Raw genomic sequence first — 21,255 nt, forward strand, 5'->3', positions numbered from 1 at the left:
ATAACAAAATTATCTGACCTTAATGTAATACGTTATTCCGGCCAAAACCACCAGGGACGGATCCAGCAGTTTAAAAAAGGGGGGGGGGGGGGTCCAACTAAAATTTATTGTCCTCATTCAAATGCATTGATCGTCCATAAAAAGGGTGCTGTACAGAAATTCAGTTATAATTTTAGGTCAAGAGGGACTGTAATATATACAAGTTATAGCAATATTGGAAAACAATGACCTAAAAATTTTGTACGCATGAATTTATAGTTCCAGCATGTCCTCTTTTTATTCAAAGTATTGAATCGTAAACAAATATCGGTAGTTTTCATACTTCAGACTGAGTCGTGTAATAAAATCTTTTGACCGCATCAATCTAAACTGACCTTATTTGCTCTTTCTTTCTGCAAATCTATATAGCTGTACAGTAATTCAGTTATAATTTTAGGTCAAGAGGGACTGTAATATACAAGTTACAGCAACATTGGAAAACAATGACCTAAAAATTGTGTACGCATGAATTTATAGTGCCCGCATGTCCTCTTTTTATTCAAAGTATTGACTCGTAAACAAATATCAGTAGTTTTCATACTTCAGACTGAGTTGTGTAATAAAATCTTTTGACCGCATCAATCTTAACTGACCGTATTTGCTCTTTCTTTCTGCAAATCTATATAGCTGTACAGCAATTCAGTTATAATTTTAGGTCAAGAGGGACTGTAATATACAAGTTACAGCAATGTTGGAAAACAATGACCTAAAAATTTTGTTCGCATGAATTTATAGTGCCAGCATGTCCTCTTTTTATTCAAAGTATTGAATCGTAAACAAATATCAGTAGTTTTCATACTTCAGACTGAGTCGTGTAATAAAATCTTTTGACCGCATCAATCTAAACTGACCTGATTTGCTCTTTCTTTCTGCAAATCTATATAGCTGTACAGTAATTCAGTTAAAATTTTAGGTCAAGAGGGACTGTAATATACAAGTTACAGCAACATTGGAAAACAATGACCTAAACATTTTGTTCGCATGAATTTATAGTGCCAGCATGTCCTCTTTTTATTCAAAGTATTGAATCGTAAACAAATATCAGTAGTTTTCATACTTCAGACTGAGTTGTATAATAAAATCTTTTGACAGCATCTATCTAAACTAACCTTATTTGCTCTTTCTTTCTGCAAATCTATAAAGCTGCACAGTAATTCAGTTATAATTTTAGGTCAAGAGGAACTGTAATATACAAGTTACAGCAATATTGGAAAACAATGACCTCAAAATTTTTTTCACATGAATTTATAGTGCCAGTATATCCTCTTTTTATTCAAAGTATTGACTCGTAAACAAATATCAATAGTTTTCATACTTCAGACTGAGTTGTATAATAAAATCTTTTGACAGCATCAACCAAAACTGACCATATTTGCTTTTTTTTATGTGAGTCTATATAGTTGCACAGTACTTCAGTTATATTTTTTTTTTACTGTAGTATATATAAATAACTGCAATATTGGAAATTGAACAAACATCAGTAGTTTTCATACCTCAGACTGACTCATGTAACAAAAATATGTGTCTGCATCAATCAAAACTGACCATATTTGACAGCATCAACCAAATCTGACCATATATGATTGCATCAGCCAAAACTGATCATTTTGCTTTTTTAATGTAAAAATGCGCGAAGCGGGTTTTTTAATAGTGTGCACCACATTTTTTATGTTATTTCGAATAGACAGAAAAAAATGATAAGTCATTTCTTATAATTTAATTCTAAATTCCATTTTAAACCTTGCCAAACCATGAAAAAACGTTGATGACATTACGGTCACATGACTAACTTATGTCTATGGGCGCTGATAACACAATAACGACAGAAGACCCGTTACATCCAAACTTAAATTATTAAATAATGAACCGTCACAAAAAGTGACTTTTTAAGTCAGTAGTTCATGATGGTTTTTTTTTAAACAAAACTATTTAACGGCATCATCCAACACTCACATCACTGATTCATATACTTTATTTTAAAATGAAAAATACATGTATAAGAAGTTCTCTTCTTGGAAAGGTATACTGACTATACTGTTAATATAATTTGAAGAAGGAACATGATTGGTTTTGTTTGTAGCCTTACGTCCAGTGGCAAATATTTCATTCATGTTCAGATGGAGTATATTTTTCTGACGTTCCAGACTCCCAGATATTATTCATTATCGTTATGGATAAGTTTGGCAACGAGATAATGCAAATCTGAGACCTCAGTGCAAATGTACATAGTTTTTTTGCGTTTAACAGCACTGTGTTCATTACTATGATATCCCATAATTCATCCACTGTACACAATTTTCGTTTGAACATTTGTCAAAACAGAATCTTAAATCATGAATGTAAATCCAAGGCAAACAAGGTAAATTAAGATTAAATTTACTTAAATTAAATGCAGAGTTATATTTACAAAGAGACTGTTAAAAACGGGGAACGAAGAAACGTAAACATATATTTGATGTTTCATTTGCAATCTCATAAAAATATTTCTCCGATGAGTTGGATAACCTCCTATCCACTTCGATATTTGTACATGTAACTTTTGATCAGTAAAAAATATAGAAACATCTGCTATTATATATAGTAAAGTAATTGGAACTGATTTTTTCTTCTAAATTCTAAATTGCCCTTTCTGCAGTGACGTCATTTAGAACTGTTCTACAGTCCTGACTGATTTAGTCAGTTCTTCTGACAGTTCTACGGTTAGAACTGATTTGGTCAGTTCTACCTAGAACAGTTTTAGACAGTTCTACCCTAGAACTGATCCTGACAGTTCTACCTAGAACTAATTTAGTCAGTTCTACCTAGAACTGATCCTGACAGTTCTACCTAAAACAGGTCTAGGGTAGAACTGTTCTAGCTAGAACTGTTCTAGCTAGAACTGTTCTAGGACAGGTTAGAATAGTTCTATGACAGAATATTCTGACAGTGCTAATGAGAGGTTAGAAGTGATCTCCACTGTATTTTTAAGGGGCCAGCTGAAGGACGCCTATGGGTGCGGGAGTTTCTCGCTACATTTAAGACCCATTGGTGGCCTTCGGCTGTTGTCTGCTCTATGGTCGGGTTGTTGTCGCTTTGACACATTCCCCATTTCAATTCTCAATTTTAGTAGTCTCTTTTTTTAACCAGTATATGGAATTGTTTTCAAAATAGGTTTTAATTCCCTTCTTGGTGTACACCAACCTTTTTGAGACATTTTCTCTAGTATTGCATATCTAACGAAGCACAAATACTTTGATTGAACTTACTAGGTCCAGGGAAAATCTATACAATATTTTTACATTTATAAGTGGAAATTATGGCATGCATACACAGGAGTATCTCGGCATTAAAATAAAGGGGTGACTCCCGTATTAATTTTTTAAATCGAACGATAGTAGTACGGTGACTTGTTATCTGTTATGTTATATGTCATTCGATCTCTAATGGAGAGTTGTTTCATTATTAATCATACCACATCTTCCCATGTTATCAAGCCTACAATTTGTTTTTAAAATCAATTAGGTAACTTTTTATTATATTTGTGTGGAAACATTACAGCCAAAATTCCATCTTGTTTTGATTTGATTAAAATGTCTTCAAGAAAGTCTGTATCAAGATTTTGTCTGCGTGATATGATAAAAAGCAGTTCACGGTTTGCTTCTGCCGTGTCCGATTTAGACAATTGTCTTAACCTTTGAAAGTCCTCCATGGTTATGTTACCAGCTTGGTAGAGACAGTCTAAGACTGGATTAATTTCTAACATTGACACAAACATTTGGAAATGTTCTCGTATTATTTCGTGTAATGGTTTAGAGTTTTCTGATTGCGATTTTACGTTTAGATTATTAGATGCATTAGAGTCGCCGTCATCGTTGCTAGGGCGCTTAGTAAGTAATCTTTTGATCTCTTTGATTTCAGACCTTAGATCTTGCATTTCAGATGATTGTATGGTTGATTCTTTTCCTATATTCAGTTTATTTATATTTTCCTCTATTAAAACTAGCCTTGAAGATAGACTTTCAATTTTATCATGAAGGGAGTAATCGACTACTCCTAGTCTAGTTGTTTTGAATTTGGATTCACTAGTGTACTTAATATTTGGTTCGTTCTCTGTACTGGTAATTGCGCCTTCGATATTTCTGCATTCAAATATTGGATTATAATCATCGCTGTATATCGATATTTCTTCAGCATCGTGTCTTATTTCGTCTAGTTCTCGTTTACTATTCTTGTATACAGAGTCAGGTACATCTGGTTGGTCGATCGGGGTAGGAACTATTGGAATAACATTATCTGCATTAATTTGTCTTTCTTTAAGTCCACACCGTAGTTGGATTCTGCCTAACTCAAAAACACAATAAACTTGTTCAGTGTATAACTCTTTTTTAATTGTACCATTTTCGTAATTGATTTCAACAGTCCCTTCAGTTGTCAGTTCTATCCGAATTGCATTTTTACATTTTGTCGGAATTTTTTCGAAATGGATAACAGGCAGTGACGTAATATCACAATATTTATCTGCGCTTGACATAAATTCCTCTGGGTTGGATTTCGATATTGCTAATTTAAAGCTACAATTTTTCGATGCTGGTCCGACTTTATTAATATCGTCGGCCTGAAAAGATAAAGTCTCCCCACGTTTTATAGGGTTCTTAACAAAGCAAACTGCACATAAATATGGGTATTTCAAAGTTGCACATTCATCTTTCGTTGAAATATTTTCTCCTTTATTGGGCGAGAATTTAAAGCCTTTAGAACCTGAAAAAAATAGAAATATGATTACGATTTATTCAAATTTAAAACAAGTATAACCATAGATATAAGAATATGTGGTATGAGTGCCAATGAGACAACTCTCCACCCAAGTCACAGCTTGTAAAAGTAAACCATTATAGGTCTAAGTATACACACACATTTTACACATAAACTAGCAAGGACCGAACACAGTTTCCTAGACTAGACGTTTAATTTATAATACCAGATTTCATGATACATACATAAAATTGAGAATAGAAATGAGGAATGTGTCAAAGAGACAACGTTCTTTAAATAACTGCCCTTATATACAGTGCCCATGTAGTGCGCTTTTTGTTCACATAATTCACACAATTATTTCCATTTACCAGTTAGGATAATTTAGAACGAAATATCCGGTTGCGAAGATTTTACTTCATTTGCTCCTTTCGTACTTTTTATAAAACTCTTCTCTGTTACTTTTGTTAAGATGTTTGCTATGGTATTTATTTTGTGTGGAGATATAAGTTTATTGTTATTGCTGTGTTTATCATTGAAGAACCACTGTTACACGCGATGTTATGTAAAACAATAACCGCCTCGTTGTTACACATCGTCATGGTCATTGGGTATTCTTATGTGATGTACTGTGAGTATCGACTAACAGGAAGTCACTGTCTATGTATATATATACAATGACAATTCAACTGAACAAAATAGAGACCCGAATAAAACATGAAATTATTAAACAAAACAATTAAATGTTCAGCGGGTAATACTATCGTCAAACAGATATTTATATTACCCAGCAGACTTCAAAATCGCTTACACGGTACAAGTCATCCTAATAAAGTTTCATGTAAAAATCTCATTATTAACCCTTTTAAAATACTACAGCTGTTTAGGTATGTCACGGAATCAAGTTATTGACTGACGGACAGAAAATGTGGCTGCAGTATATATTTGGGTGTGGATGAGGTTTACAGAATAGATAATAATGGGCAAATAAATCATCTTCGCTAGCCAAGGGTTACGATCCACTCCCGTTCTCTTCACCCCTGGCGGATTGAGATAAAATTTCGGAGACACAAGGTTAGGATTGTTATTGGTAGCAGTCGAAAATCGCTGCATCCAATCAAAATGTGCCTCTAACATGATCATGTGTAAATGTAGAAAGTGTTTGTAAACAATTGACACGTGTTTATTGTGCAACAAGTGAAGAGAACGGGAGTGGATCGTAACCCTTGGCTAGCGAAGATGAAAATAAATAAGGAATAGACAAAAAAATCGCAAAATAAAATAAAGAATAGAGAATTGAAGGGTGCTAAAATATGAAGAATAACTGCAAATAATAAAGAATATTTTAAATTTTAACAGAAAAAAACAATTTCAAGTAATTACAAAATAACCATTAGTTTTAAGATAAAACATAATGAGCGAAATATCAAGGAATACAGAAATAAAGGACCTCAATCCATACCGGCCTTATATATATGGCACTCACAACGTAATTTGGTTGTAATGATACTAGTATTACAATTTTTAAATAATTCATTATTGTGTAATGAAAAGCTTTGAAATTTATTCACAATTTGTCCAGACTGATTAGAATACAGATGCATGCTTTCCTTACATGGATCTGACAATTCTCTGTTCCTGTTTCGTTTTTCTGTTTTATGAAACATTTTGAAGATTCACTAGCCAAGGGTTGTGATCCAGTCCTCCGGAGAGGAGGGGCTGAATCGTAATCATTGGCTACGAAAGATGGACTTTCAAATTCTTGTAAGCAAAGCACAGGATCTATATTTTAATCATATTGCAACTTTCCTAGACTTGGGGCAATTTAAGAGTTGACAAATAAATGTATTGACATATTTTTTGTTGTCGAAGAACTTATTTTGACTTTATAACATGTGTTGTTGTGTTGTTTTCTCATTGCAGTATAACCCTTATGTCTTTCTTATACTACATAATGCATGTATAATCGTACCTATTTTGACTTTGAGGTCCCCAAATAAAATATTGACTGTAATCCAGATGCTCTGTTCTTTTTCAACTTTGGACCTTGACTTATTGCCTTCAGCTTCTGTTATTATTCTATCTCCTTCTTCTGATCTTTTTATTTTTGTCGTTCCTTCTTGCTTGTAGATTCTAGCCGTCTGTATAACAATAAGTTCTTTTATATTTCCCACGTGACTGACATCTGTTATTGTTAAAGGATCTATGGAGATAATCCCAACCTCAGCATGACCTTTACCACTGAATGTTAAGATAATCTCATCGTTAGAAGATAAAGATTTGTCAATAAAGAAACGACCTCCTGAGTCTTTTTTAATCCATTTAGCAGAACAGCCATCGACACAAATGTTCCTGCCGCATGTTGGTGAAAACAAACACTCGCTGTCCTATGAAAGAAAGATTTCAAATATAATGACTATATATAAGGTCTCGACCTTTTTTTAAGAGCTTTAGAATTATAAGTTATATATAATTATTATTTCAATATAATGAACACTTTTGTGTTTGTATTGATTGCTAGTTGTTTTCTTAACGTCCAGTGGCAAATATTTCACACGTATTCTTGAAGATATTTAAATCTCAATTAAAGTTATTGGTTGGTAGAGAAAATAGGAGAAAGAGCATATATAGTTCGGTCAATCTGTGTTGCTCTTCTTTGTACAATCATTTACAGGACTGCCATAAATAACTTTTCTGAATGATCGAATAGAGAGTACAAACACAATCCAGTGTCAGGTACTATTTGAAATTATAAAACACTACAACAACTGACAACATACTCCATATCAACCTGGGACTTATGGGATACTAATAAAATATTAAAAATATTTGCAAGGAATGATATAAAAAAAGAAACAACAACAAAACACTGGTAAATATTGTGCCCCCAACAAGGTTATCTTGTTTTTTGTTTCAATTGTGATATTTATACTAGGGGTTCTTGGTCAGTTGTTTTGCTCTTAGAAATTTCGTTCATGTTTTTAAGGAGCATTTCAGCATAAAATATCATCTGTCAGTGATGAATTGTTGTATATTCTTTTATGTTGGGGCATGAATACGCTAAATATATGATATAGATTTTACTCATTGTTGAAGGTCTTTTGGTGGTCGTCAGATTGGTCTCCCACTCGGTTAGATAGCTAAAATTAGCACTCTTAAATTACCACATTTTCGTATTATGGCTGAGATATATAGTACTGCAATAGAATCATGTGTCACTTTTTCTAATAGAAAAGACAGGGTATGGTTGGTTTAAATGACATAAAGTATTCCCTCTATGCACTGAACAAAATAAACCAAAGATACATTGTTTCTATCGCTATCGAGCCTATACTGAAATGCAAAACACAAACGGTCCCCAAGACTGGTTTAAACTTAATCATTTCCTGGCTGTCGTTATCATTGATTTATATTACACATTTCTTTATATTTTTATTCACAGATAAAAATACGGTTTTAATTCAGTTAGTTTATTTTACTGTTATATATTATTTTGAAATGATTACAAACATGAGGGAAATCAGAAGGTAAAAAAGGCTCAAAACTTAGTGGGTTTCTTGTGTTGTAATGTTACACTACTGTGTCATGTTAGGTTGAAGGTTGGCACGTTGAAAGGTAAATTACACATTGTTACTTGGATGGAGAGTTGTCTCATTGGCAATCATACCACACCAAATGACACAGATATTAACAACTATATCGGTCACCGTACGTCTTTCAATTATGAGGAAGGTTCAGTACTCCCTAGTCTGATATGCAGACCCCGAAATGACAGATGTAAATCAATTTATACGAGAAATCTAACGGACTAATGTATGTACACAATAATGAACGAAAAACAAATATATAACACAGCAACAAACGAAAAAGCCCTCAAATCCGTCAAACAATTCTTATCGGCATACAAAAATGGGGAAGCAATCCTGGCTAAAATTAGATTTTCTTTTCCAATATGCAGCACTAATAATAGCACTTGCTGTCTTTGACCACGTCACAAGAATTCATAGGAAAATTGGGGTCAAAATTTAATTTGACTTTAAAATAAGAAAGATCATATCATAATGAACATGTGTACTAAGTTTCAAGTTGATTGGACTTCAGCTTCATCAAAAACTACCTTGGTCAAAAACTTTAACCTGAAGCGGGACAGACAGACGAACGAACAAACGAACGGACGAACGAACGAACGGACGAATGAACGTGGCAAACGAACGGACGGACGGACGGACAGACGAACGGACGCACAAACCAGAAAACATAATGCACCTCTACTATCGTAGGTGGGGCATAAAAATAGACATAGCACGCAATTTCATGGTTGTAGTATGTAAATGTAATAAGTGCTTTATTTTGTAATTTTGTATTGGTGTATAACTGATAAATCCGCGAATCGTATATATAACTAGAACAAACCCGTGATATCGCGGGTCAGTGACTGAATTAAAGTATATAACTATGCGTAAGCCTTATTTTAGTATTTGTATTGTCATCTGACAAATGCATGCCGATTATAAGATACACATCTTTCTCTGCTTTCAAATCTTTCTGTTTGAACCCATCGACCTGGAACTTATCAATTATTGGTAATATTAATTATTGGAAAACAAAAGGTCCTGGAATGGAGTATTTTTTAATCAACAGCATTGTCCTATAATAGTTATAAATAAAGTTGAATTATTTGATTCGCTGTTTTACGTCATGTCCGCTAACAAATTGAAAACTGTACCTATACGCCTTATTTTAAGTCCAGATTTTAAGAATTCGTATTGTCATCTTTTAAAGTCATACTGATTAAAAAAACTTTAATAGGAAACAATGTGACAATGATCAAAAAATTTAGTAATGTCAACCCTGTGATTATGAGCCGTGTATATAGCAAACTCTTAAATACACCGTTTGGTGGTGCGCCTGTCAGATGTGGAACGTACAGATAAGGTAATAGGTAAAAGGTGAATATACTATTGGTATCGGTATCGGATTCGACCCGGAACTTGTTAATTATTGGCAATATTTAATTATGTGGAAAACAAAAGGGTCTGAAGTGGTGTAATTTTTAATCTACACCATTGTCCTATATTAGATATAGAAGAAGAAGAAGAAGAAGAAGAAGAAGAAGAAGAAGAAGAAGAAGAAGAAGAAGAAGAAGAAGAAGAAGAAGAAGAAGAAGAAGAAGAAGAAGAAGAAGAAGAAGAAGAAGAAGAAGAAGAAGAAGAAGAAGAAGAAGAAGAAGAAGAAGAAGAAGAAGAAGAAGAAGAAGAAGAAGAAGAAGAAGAAGAAGAAGAAGAAGAAGAAGAAGAAGAAGAAGAAAAGAAGAAGAAGAAGAAGAAGAAGAAGAAGAAGAAGAAGAAGAAGAAGAAGAAGAAGAAGAAGAAGAAGAAGAAGAAGAAGAAGAAGAAGAAGAAGAAGAAGAAGAAGAAGAAGAAGAAGAAGAAGAAGAAGAAGAAGAAAGAAGAAGAAGAAGAAGAAGAAGAAGAAGATGATGATTTATTTCCATAAAAAGAAGAAGAAGAAGAAGATGATGATTTATTTCCATAAAATGGGCTCCTAAGGAGCATGATATAACATAATTGTAATATTATTCTTTTACAAATATAATAAACAATACAGTATACATAGTTACAAACACAAATAAGAAACAACAGTTTTAACATATTAGTATATATATAAAAACTTTGTCTCAGGCACACCTCTAGAAATTAACAAAAAATAATACTGTGAGTAGGCTATGATATATCTAGCTGAACTGCAGGAGGCACCAAGGGACGGTGCTATATGGCATGGCGGGTGCATATTAAAATGTGTATCAGGACATTAATGTTATGGTAAGATATTGTAAGAAGTTGTACATAACTGGTATGTCATCCTCGTGTCTGGTGCAGAGGAGTCAGTACTATTTAAAGTGACACAACTACAAGAGGCACCAAGGGACAATGCTAATTGACATACCAAAGTGCACATATGATATTACGAAAAAGATAAAATATTACCAGTTTAATAAAAAAAAAAATATCACAAACAAAAAGGTAATAGAACTTATACGATGTGTCCTGTACCCCACCATGCCAAGCTCGTGCCTAGTGCAGAAAGCCTGATTTAAATATTTATCTTTTAAGTTATATTTTATCTTCATCAATTAAGTCACAGACAGATATTAAGCTATCACGATTCTCTACATTAAGAAGCCATATCAGTTTTTGGCTAGGAACCAAATGCTTAAAGTTTGGGCATAGTGAGTTAATAGTGGAATTTAAACAATTTCTCTTATCATGAAATGATGTACACGAGAATAAAAAAATGTTTCTCATCATCAACTTCATTTGAGGTGCATCTGAGACAAAATTATGTCTTGTCGGAGAGTACCATAATAGCGGCCTTGTTCAATTCTTAGTCTGTGAGAAGAAATACGTAACCGAGTGAAATTTCTCCTCTGCTCAGGTGATTGTAATAAAGTAAGATATCTTTCAAGATATATATAAAGTTGAATTCTTTGATATGTCGTTTTTACCCCATGACGGCTGACAAATTGGACCTCGTTATTTTAGCATTATAGATATGTGAATCGGTTAACGCTTTTACATTCCAATATAATTTACAGAAGTAACCATTCAATTCTTAGGATTCGCACTCACACCACATCTTCCTATATCTATTCAATTCTTAAATGAATGGAAGACAAGATTACTATTTTCTAAGTTACCCTGATGTGAAATAAAATCAAAAGTAAATAGGGGTTACCTCATAATCTTCAACTTCCGGATTCATATTGGTCATGTAGGTTGTCCGATAAAAGACTGTTTTTACTTTTACCGGTAATCAAAATTAATGTTTAAATAGAAAAATCAAGATTTGATGTAAAACACTTACAAGTTCTTCACTTGATTCTCTGGGTCCCTCAGCCATACTGTTCTAGGTTTCCTCTCCAAGTTAGCTTGATCATATGACGTCGTCCATTGTATTTATAAAGCGTATCATTTCATCGAAACAGGTGAACATTTTATATATAAATAAAAACTGTGTGCAACATACACGTTTTGGAAATTTAAATACTAAATATAGATATATCTTCTACTATTCGTTGAATATCTATATAATTTACCAATGACTATTGACGACTGGTTTCAAAATATGTGTTTGCTAAACGTTCAGTGGCAAATATTTCATGCAATTTATCCTCTTTGTAGGTAAGTCGGACGGATAAAAGGTAGAAAATTTCCAATTGGAGGGTAGGAAACCTGTTCATCAAAAGTTGTAATAGGTCACATAACACGTAGCACTAGCCATATGTGGATTGGATGGGGGGATTAAATGATTAATAAAAGAATAATGCCCTTAAAAATGAAGATTATAGAATAACGGGCAAAAAAAATGAAGATTAGAGAAATGCGTGGTCTAATATTTTGAAGGTTAGAGAAAAAAGGGGTGAAAATTAAATCATGGGTTTACAGAATAACAGACCCCCCCCCCCCCAAATCCAGACCCTCATATATAGTTAAAAAAAAAAGAAACTGCTTAGCTATACTGGAGCTCCTGGAAAGCCCCCTTTCTCAAAATAAGATGCTTGTTGCTCAACCTCTGATTTTCTGTGTAGTGTTTCGTGGACTCTTCTTTTTTTTCTAAATGATTGTTATTTTAGTTCGCCGTCCACACGTGCCACCTCTGAGCTATTGATTTTACTTTGCGTCAGTAGTCTGTCCGTCGTTCGTTCACTAGTAATAAGAACTTTTACAAAACTTCTTTCTGTGAAATAACCAGACCAATATCAAAACAAACTTGACCGCAATCGGTCATAGTGTATTTGTTTGCGTATTGGGTCATAATGACCCAATCAGAAATAATGGATAACTACATGTATAATTGTCAATTATTTAAAAACCGTTAAAGCATGAATCGTAACGGTTATATAAAAAAAGTCGAGGAAAAAAATTAAAATGACGAGATCTAACTTTTGTTTATTTTAACCAAGGATGCAAGATGACCCCTTAAGGTTATAATGGTCATTAAGTACAATTTGTGTTATTTGTTTGCGTTTGTTTTTTCATTATCTTGAAATCTAAACTAAATAGAGAGAAAGTTTAGAAAGTAAACGTGATAAGTAAGAAAAGTTCAACAGTCAAGGAAAATAAGGAGATGTGGTATGATTGCCAATGAGACAGCTATCCATCAAAATTAAAATGAAGTTGATGTAAGCAATTATAGGCAACCGTACGATCTTCAAATATGAGAAGAAGAAAAAAACATGTTGTGTGGTTGACTATTAAAAAATAGGAAACAATTCAATTGAGGAAACTAACGGCCTAATGTGTAACAAAACAATTTACGAAAAAAATAGGACAAACATGAATCAACGACAACCACTGAACTAACAGGCTCCTGACTTGGGACAGCCACATAAAGATTATGGTTGGGTTTAACATGTTTGTGAGCGCTAACCCCCTTCAAATGTGGAACAGCGGTGTAACAGTACAATGTAAGAACAATCTATAAAAATCCGTTGAAAAGATTTAACTCAACAGATGGATACAAATAAAAACATCTATCAAAAGCACGCAGTGGACGTGGACAGGTACTTGGATTTAGTCTAAAGACTTCATTAACAGTTAGAGAAAACATGACTTTGTGCAATGCCAAATTTCAGGTATGATCATCGACAGGCAAACAGCCGTATCGTCAGTCGATGTCTATTTATTTGTAAGTTACAATATGTTCCATCGAAAGACTATTTATATTTTTTTGTGGGGAGGAGATTTGGTAATTAACTTGTAAATTCAGACAACTAAATAAGTAGTTTGAATAGCAAGAACAGCTCAACGTACGTCAACACGAAAGATCGATAAATTGTCAGATAAATCTTGTTGAAACTTTTGCCTTGAAAAAACGAATTTAACACTGTTTTGCAATTTTCTGGTATCATATTGAGAACCATTAAAATAGACAGACCAACTTTTATAACATAAATAACTAGCCTGTTAATACGTACATGTAATGCAGCAACCGTTTAAAATTGTTTTCACATGTTTTGATTGATTGATAATTGGTGTTTTAACGCCACTTTTGTGCTATTTCGAGGCGGTATGTTTTTATGGGTGGAGGAAGCAGGAGTGCCAGGAGAAAACCACCGACCTTCAATATGAAAACTTAAAATCCAGTTAATGAACATTTGAGTCGAGTGTGCCCACTAGAGCGGGGGTTCGAACGTATCACAACCTCAGTGTTGACTGGCTCGTGATTACTCTATTAGAACTAAACTACTAACATCACTTGGCCACCGAGGTCTCTTGATTGCGTTTTGAGATAAAACTATAGTTATACCAAATAAACAGAAACTGTAAAAAAAAAGATCTACAAATATAAAATTAAAAGGTTTGAAATGTTCAGTCGACTGATATCTGATATCAAATAATGGACATTTTTAAAATGAAGCGCAGACAAAATAAACTTCGGTCAACGCTTTTACACCACTATAAATTTACAAAACGAAGCATTCAATTCTTAAAAGATGATTAATTTATGATCTGGGAAATTACCAGAAATTAGTTTATTAATTTCATGTTCAATAAACCCAATGTAATAACTTCTGTACAGATACACAATTGAGGAGATGTGGTATCACAACAAGGAGAAAGCTATATGTACTATAAAATTGAGAATGGAAATAGGGAATGTGTCAAAGAGACAACATCCCGCCCAAAGAGCAGAAAAGCAGCCGAAGGTCACCAATGGGTCTTTAACACAGCGACTAAATATTTGTGTACAGACCAAATGAGGTTAGAAACTTATAAGTACATATATGTTGGTTGGAGTTGTCCTGTCTGGTGTGAAATCCACGACGGAAGAGTATTTTGGCTCCGTTTTGGCTGTGCAGGATGCTTCGGCCTCACCCTCTATGGATTTAACTAACCCTCTTTATGTAGGGGTCATTAGCGATCCATATAATTTATAGTATTTACCAGAGTCAGTAATTTTTGCCTGCCTTTCGTCCTTGTCGACACACTGATATTAACCTACAATATGTATGTATTGAATACTGTTCTTGTATTTTAATATGCATGCAATTATGGTAACTCAACAATTTCCCAACAAAACTCAATCAAAATACAATATTGTATCATGTGTTTGTCCATCAGTATGAAACGAGTGCATCTGGAATTTTACCTTTGACAATCAATTCCAACAAATTGATTTGTGCAAATGTATACTTCTCTTCCAAAAATTATCTATATATTTGACTTATTTGACTATCTCTTTTATGCCTCTTTTGTTCGTATAGCTACAACGATTCTGTATATTTATGGCTGTTAAGTGTTTTGGGTTGAGTGTTATTGATGAAGGGAAATCCGGAAAAGCGCTTCTAACGCACAAAATTAATAATGTGTTATTTTCAGTTTGAATTAAAATTTGGTATACGACTTAATATCAGTTGCATAAATTGAAATGTAAACTATGGGCCTGTTAATTCGTGGAATACCGTACCATTCTACTAGTAACATTCTTACCCAAAGTGGTGAATCAGTTATCTAATCTTAATCTCAGAGATGCAGCTTCATACAACATTATTGAAAACTAAATAATTTTCTATTGATTTGGTACATATTGTTAGTTCTCTGAAACTTATTGACATACAGCCATAATAGTGTATGAAGCTGCATCTCTGAGATTAATGCAAAAAAAAAACATGGATTAAATAACTGTTTCACCCCTTTGAGTACGAATTGTTATGCTAAGTTTTGTTAAGAAGTTTAGCATTCGTTTATCTATTTCATAAACAGCACGCCCATAATAAAAACAGGGATGAATCCGAAAGGAAGCCATGACTTTGAGAAAAACCAAGAGACCAATGTAGTCTTTCTTTAAAACAACTTGTTGTTCATTGATTTAATTTTTTCTTTCCATATTTATCTGGAAATAGCACTGCCAAAACTCCAATCTGTTTAGATTCAAATAACAGACTCTCAAAGTAGTCAAGGTCAATACTTTGTCTGCGTATTATAATATTTAACAGTTCGCGATTAGCGTTTTCTCTTTCAGATTGGAAAAGTTTCCCTAATCTTTCACAATCGTTGTGACTTATGCAATCTGATGCATATAAAAGATCCAACAAAGGAACTGCCTCGATCATTTTGATTAAGATTACATAATTCTTCTGCAGAACTGTTTCAACAGACTTCTCAGTACTAGTTTTATGAATTGTTGGAGGTTGGCCAGATGATTGAATTTCACTCAGAATTTTCTTTATGGTTTGAATTTCTGATTTTAGTTCTTCATATTGCGATTGTCGCATGAACTTTTCCCCAGTTTCACGAATACCGATAGTTTCTTCAACTGTCTGCAATCTTAAATTTAACTCTTCTTTGTTATGACTCTGTGAGATGTTATAGACTGGTGACAATGCTTCGTTGCTTCTGATACGATATTCTGCTTGGTTGTTTATATTCGAAACATTGTTGACCAACAAAGGTGAAACATCGCCGACAATATTTCTGGATTCCATAGCTGGGTTGAAATCGTTCGAGTGAATAGATATAGACTCTGCATCATATCTTATAGATTCTAGCATCTTTTTACTGCGAAAATACTCCGAGTCAGGAGGGACAACAATGGTGTCGACCTGATCAATCGGTGAAGCAGTCTCGACAGATGGTGAAAAGTCTACGATTTTACTTTTGCAATGAAGTTTTATCCTGCAAAGTTCGAAAATGCAATATATTTGATCGTTATTGGTTTCTTTATTAAGTGTCCCTTTTTCGGAGGTGATTTGAACAGTTCCATTCTGTGATAGTCTAATCTTAATTTCATTTTTGCATTTCTTTGGAAATTCATCGAAATGAATGACAGGAAGTGATGTAATATCATCATAGGTATCATTTCCTGACATAAGGTTAACTGGATTAGACTGTGATATCGCTATTTTAATACTGAAATTTCTTGAAGGTTTACCATCTCTTAAGATGGGATCAATCTGAAAGTTTAATGCTTCCTTTCGCCGGATAGGTTTTCCAACAAAGCATACAGCGCAAGGATTGGGGAATTTTAAATTCGCCCATGTATCATTATTTTCTAGTTGTATATTTCCTCCTGTTTTATTTGAAAAATTGTAACCTTCAGTCTCTGAAAATAGAAAAAAATATTTAAAACTTATTGTATCATACTGGAACCTGATGGAAAGACATAACATTGGCCATTATATGTATAAGGGGAGGGTATCAAGAACTCGTGTTTAACCCCGCTGCACTTCTGGTTCATTCGTATGTTTAGGTGTTTTAAAGTATGACATCCATTCTGTTGAATAAGTATACAGGACTTGGCATTGCACAAGGTCATGTTTTTTCTCTGTTTAATGACGTTTTTACACTAAATCCATTGGATGTTGGATGTGTACGGATTGATAGTTTAGTCTTAGATGCATGATTTTTTATTAGTTGTTAGTGGCTTTGAACTAGCTGTCAGATAACTTCGAGTACTCTCAGATCTGTTCATTGTGTCTTTTTGTGTCGGGATGTATAAGTACCCGGCCACGCCCACTTGTATTTTGTCCATCTGATGAGTTAAGCCCTTTTCAACTGATTTTTATAGTTCGTTCTTATTTGTACTGTTATACTACTGTCCCAAGTTAGGGGAGAGTTGAGATCCCGCTAACATGTTTAACCCCGCCACATTATTTAAGTATATGCCTGTCCCAAGTCAGAAGCCTGTAATTCAGTGGTTGTCGTTTGTTTATGTGTTACATATTTGTTTTTCGTTCATTTTTTTTATATGAATAAGGCCGTTAGTTTTCTCGTTTGAATTGTTTTACATTGTCTTATCGGGGCCTTTTATATCTGACTATGCGGTATGGGCTTTGCTCATTGTTGAAGGCCGTACGGTGACCTAAATTCTTTGTCATTTTGGTCTCTTGTGGACAGTTGTCTCATTGGCAATCATACCACATCTTTTTTTTTATATGTATAGGAACAAGCTGATGCCCCGCTCTTGATGTGAAATGTTATCGCTGCGTTGAAGACTCATTGGTGGCTTAAGGCTGTATTTTATTGTTTCGAGTTGTTGTCTTTTTGACAAATTCTCCGTTTCCATTCTCTTTTCTGAATGTTTCCAACAAAAGAGGTCACAATAAGCGTAGCTAACTAATTAGTTCGAATATTTTGTGTTGTTAATGTTAAGTATGAGTGGTATATATTATAAATGATCTCTAGTTTTATCTTTGCTTCTTCAATTTATTGATAATTGCTTAATGTCCAGTGTCATACATTTCATGCATATTCAGAACGGTAACAATTTAAGAATCAATACTGTCGTAAAAAGAACTAACTCATATAAAATTGTCTTTTGAGGTATAACGTATGTTTCTGAACATGTTACTTACCTATTTCTATTTCCAGATCTCCAAATATAATATTAACAGTAACCCATACATTATCATTCCTTCTAACTGTAACGCTAGACTCTTTGTCTGCTTCTGTTATGATTTTCCTCCCACAATCTGATCGTTTTATATTGGCAGTACCAGTTTGCTTGTAAATTCTTGCACTTTGTATTACAATCAATTCTTTCAGATTTTCCACTTGGTTGATGTCGAGTATAGAAGCAGGATCTGTGGTGAGTATTCCAACTTCGGCATGACCCTTTCCATCAAAAGACAACTTGAGTTCTTTACCAGGATATATTGGTTTGTCGACAACAACTCTGCCCCCGGAGACGACACTGTTCCATCTAGCTATTGAACCATCAACAATGACATTCCGACCGCAGTGAGACGAAAATGAGCATCCAGAGTCCTGAAATGAAACAAAAAAAAATCCTAAGGATTCTTTTGATTTCCTTCCTCATATTTTGATACGTTATTTTTTTTACAAGATGTCAACCCGATAGATTAAAAATGGAGCCCTTACATTTAGGCCAAAATAAAATTTTAATTGTTTGATGCAGCCTACCTACGAACTAAAAGTAAAAAATAGTGCATATGAATATAAAAATGTATTATAGCTCATCTATAGTGCGCTTTAGATATATGCACTTCAACCACTTGTTTAATTAGTTTCGTGTAGAGTTCCTCGATATAAACTTTTCTGTAAAATACATGTAATGTTAGTATGTGTTTTTCTACCCTCAAAGTGAACAATAATAATATGATATAACCGTAAAGAAATTTTAGTAACATCGCCTATGTCTCTCAATACAGCGTAGATAAATACACAAAACATCCACACCTCCCCGCCCCTTAACAACATAGAACTTTACAATTTATCAGCCTATCGATTTTCGTCGGAAACGTTAACCAAAATAAAGCGAAAGACGTCCACTCAATACTTAAGCTAGATGACCAAAGTCAGAGATTTACATAAGAATATAGCTAAAATCCATCTTTAGTCAACTTTGCCAAAGAAGCTGCATGAACCTTCGAATGATTATCAGCAGTATTCTAATGAATGTAATCAAAATTAAATGTCGATTTGATTTGTCTACTGTAATGTGAGCCTATACTTCCGGGTATGAAAAGTATTTTACAAAAAATCTAGCATTGGTATGGATAATATTGTCAAATTAAATAATACAAATTAATAAATGCAAAACACTTTACTGTGCAGCATATAAATAAATAACTTTCGTTTTATCTTGGTTAATATCAGGGTAGATGTAATGTACCAGGATGTTTGTTGAGTCGATTAGCCTGGAAATATAAATGCAGTATCAGCTGGAAGATTTATTTTAAATTCAATTTTTTTGGTTATAAAAGGTCTTTAATTTGTAACAGGTCACGTAACAAAATAAAAATAAGAAAATAACTTACAGCTACCGGGTTAGACTGTCCCAATGATTCAGCCATTGTTTCCAGAGGGTTTAACCACTGTATGACGTTAACCATGCACCCAGTTGTTCGGAGAATCAAAATTTAAATATCTATTATATGCATAATACACTTGGCAGTTGGATTTTTTTTATCTAAATATACACATCAACCTTGGGATATACCTTTACCTGCGTTGTTGACATAGGTGTTTTACAGATGTAATGACGTATACTGAATTCAACTCCATATCTAAAAATATGAGGTCTTTATTTCTGTTTTATGCCTTTTTTGATAAATTATAAATCTTGGCTAATATTTTCATCTTATTTTTTACATAAAAGAACCCCATTTTTTTCACTTTTGTCTAATCTTTATTATGTTGGCTCATTTTTTTGTAGTACTGTTCCAGAGCCTCGAAATAACTCCTTTATTCTGTTTTATGTGTTTTTTTAACTGTTACCAATGTCCACTCCGTCTGTTAGTCCGTCTGTTCCAAATGTCTCCAAAAATTGGTTTCAACTTCCAGTGGCAAATATTTCATGTTCGTTGATGACGACAGAGGAGATATGAAATACAAGTGCTGGTTATTTAACATACAGTGGCAAATATATCATGATTGTTCAAATTTATTCATTCAGTGTATGTTCACTAGTGTTAAAATGTCTTTTTATTGAGTTTGGCCATTTCAATTAATATTATAGTGTGTCTTTTTATGTTGTGATGAATTTTGACCTATGATAGTTTACTTTTACAAATTGTGACTTGGGTGGAGAGAAGTTTCATTGACACTCATACCACATCTTCTTACATCTACTAGTCATGACGGTAAAGGAGATATTAGATAAAGGTGTTGATTGATCAACGTCCAGTAGCAAATAGTTCATGTTTGACGATGACCATAGAAGAAATATGATATACAAATGTTGGTAATTTAACGTCCAGTGGCATATATTTCAATCTTGTGTATAACAAAGGAGATATAAGATAAAAGTGTTTGTTATTCAATGTCCAGTGGCAAATATTCATTCTTTTTCGTGAAGATAAAGGAGATACAAGATAAAGGTGTCTGTTATTAAAACGTCCAGTAGCAAATATTTCATGTTTGTAAACGACGATAATCGTGATACAACATGTAAGTATTTGTTATTTAACGTTCAGTGGCAAATATAGCATGCTTCTTCAAATTTATTCGTTCAGTGTATGTTCACTAGATTTAAATATGTCTTTTGATTGAGTTAATCCATTTCAAATTATATTGTATTTATGTTGTGATGGTACATTATTCTTTCAGATAAGGGTGTAGGTTGTACCTATTAAACGTTTAAACCTGCAATGACATTTGTTAGCACCTGTCCTAAGTCAGGAATCTGATGTTCAGTAGTTGTCGTTTGTTGATGTGGTCTTAAATGTTTCCCGTTTTTTATGTAGATTAAACCGTTGGTTTTCCCGTTTGAATGGTTTAACACTAGTCATTTTTGTGGCCCTTTATTAGCTTGCTGTTCGGTGTGATCCAAGGCTCCGTGTTGAAGACTGTACTTTGACCTATAACTGTTTACTTTTACAAATAGTGACTCGGATGGCGAGTTTTCTCATTGACACCCTTATCACATCTTCTTACATTCATTAAACATGACGGTAAAGGAGATATTAGATAAAGTTGTTGATTGATCAACGTCCAGTAGCAAATATTTCATGCTTGTGTT

At 33.6% G+C, this 21,255-nt stretch overlaps 2 protein-coding genes across 2 annotated transcripts; both read right to left on the minus strand.

The window, feature by feature from the left end:
- Positions 1-3,519: 3,519 nt before the first annotated feature.
- LOC139495848 (uncharacterized) lies at positions 3,520-11,780 on the minus strand. Its single transcript, XM_071284254.1, has 3 exons — positions 11,635-11,780; positions 6,743-7,157; positions 3,520-4,776 (listed from the first exon to the last, which is right to left on the minus strand). The coding sequence occupies exons 1-3, from the start codon at positions 11,668-11,670 to the stop codon at positions 3,533-3,535; spliced, it is 1,695 nt and encodes a 564-aa protein (XP_071140355.1). The 5' UTR covers positions 11,671-11,780; the 3' UTR covers positions 3,520-3,532.
- Positions 11,781-15,627: 3,847 nt separating this feature from the next.
- LOC139495850 (uncharacterized) lies at positions 15,628-19,715 on the minus strand. The gene is made up of 3 exons (XM_071284255.1): positions 19,553-19,715; positions 18,128-18,539; positions 15,628-16,875 (listed from the first exon to the last, which is right to left on the minus strand). Exons 1-3 carry the CDS (start codon positions 19,625-19,627, stop codon positions 15,635-15,637), a joined length of 1,728 nt encoding a protein of 575 aa, XP_071140356.1. The 5' UTR covers positions 19,628-19,715; the 3' UTR covers positions 15,628-15,634.
- Between the last annotated feature and the right edge of the window lie 1,540 nt (positions 19,716-21,255).

This window comes from Mytilus edulis, chromosome 11, assembly GCF_963676685.1.
Source record: "Mytilus edulis chromosome 11, xbMytEdul2.2, whole genome shotgun sequence".
Lineage (NCBI taxonomy): Eukaryota > Metazoa > Mollusca > Bivalvia > Mytilida > Mytilidae > Mytilus > Mytilus edulis.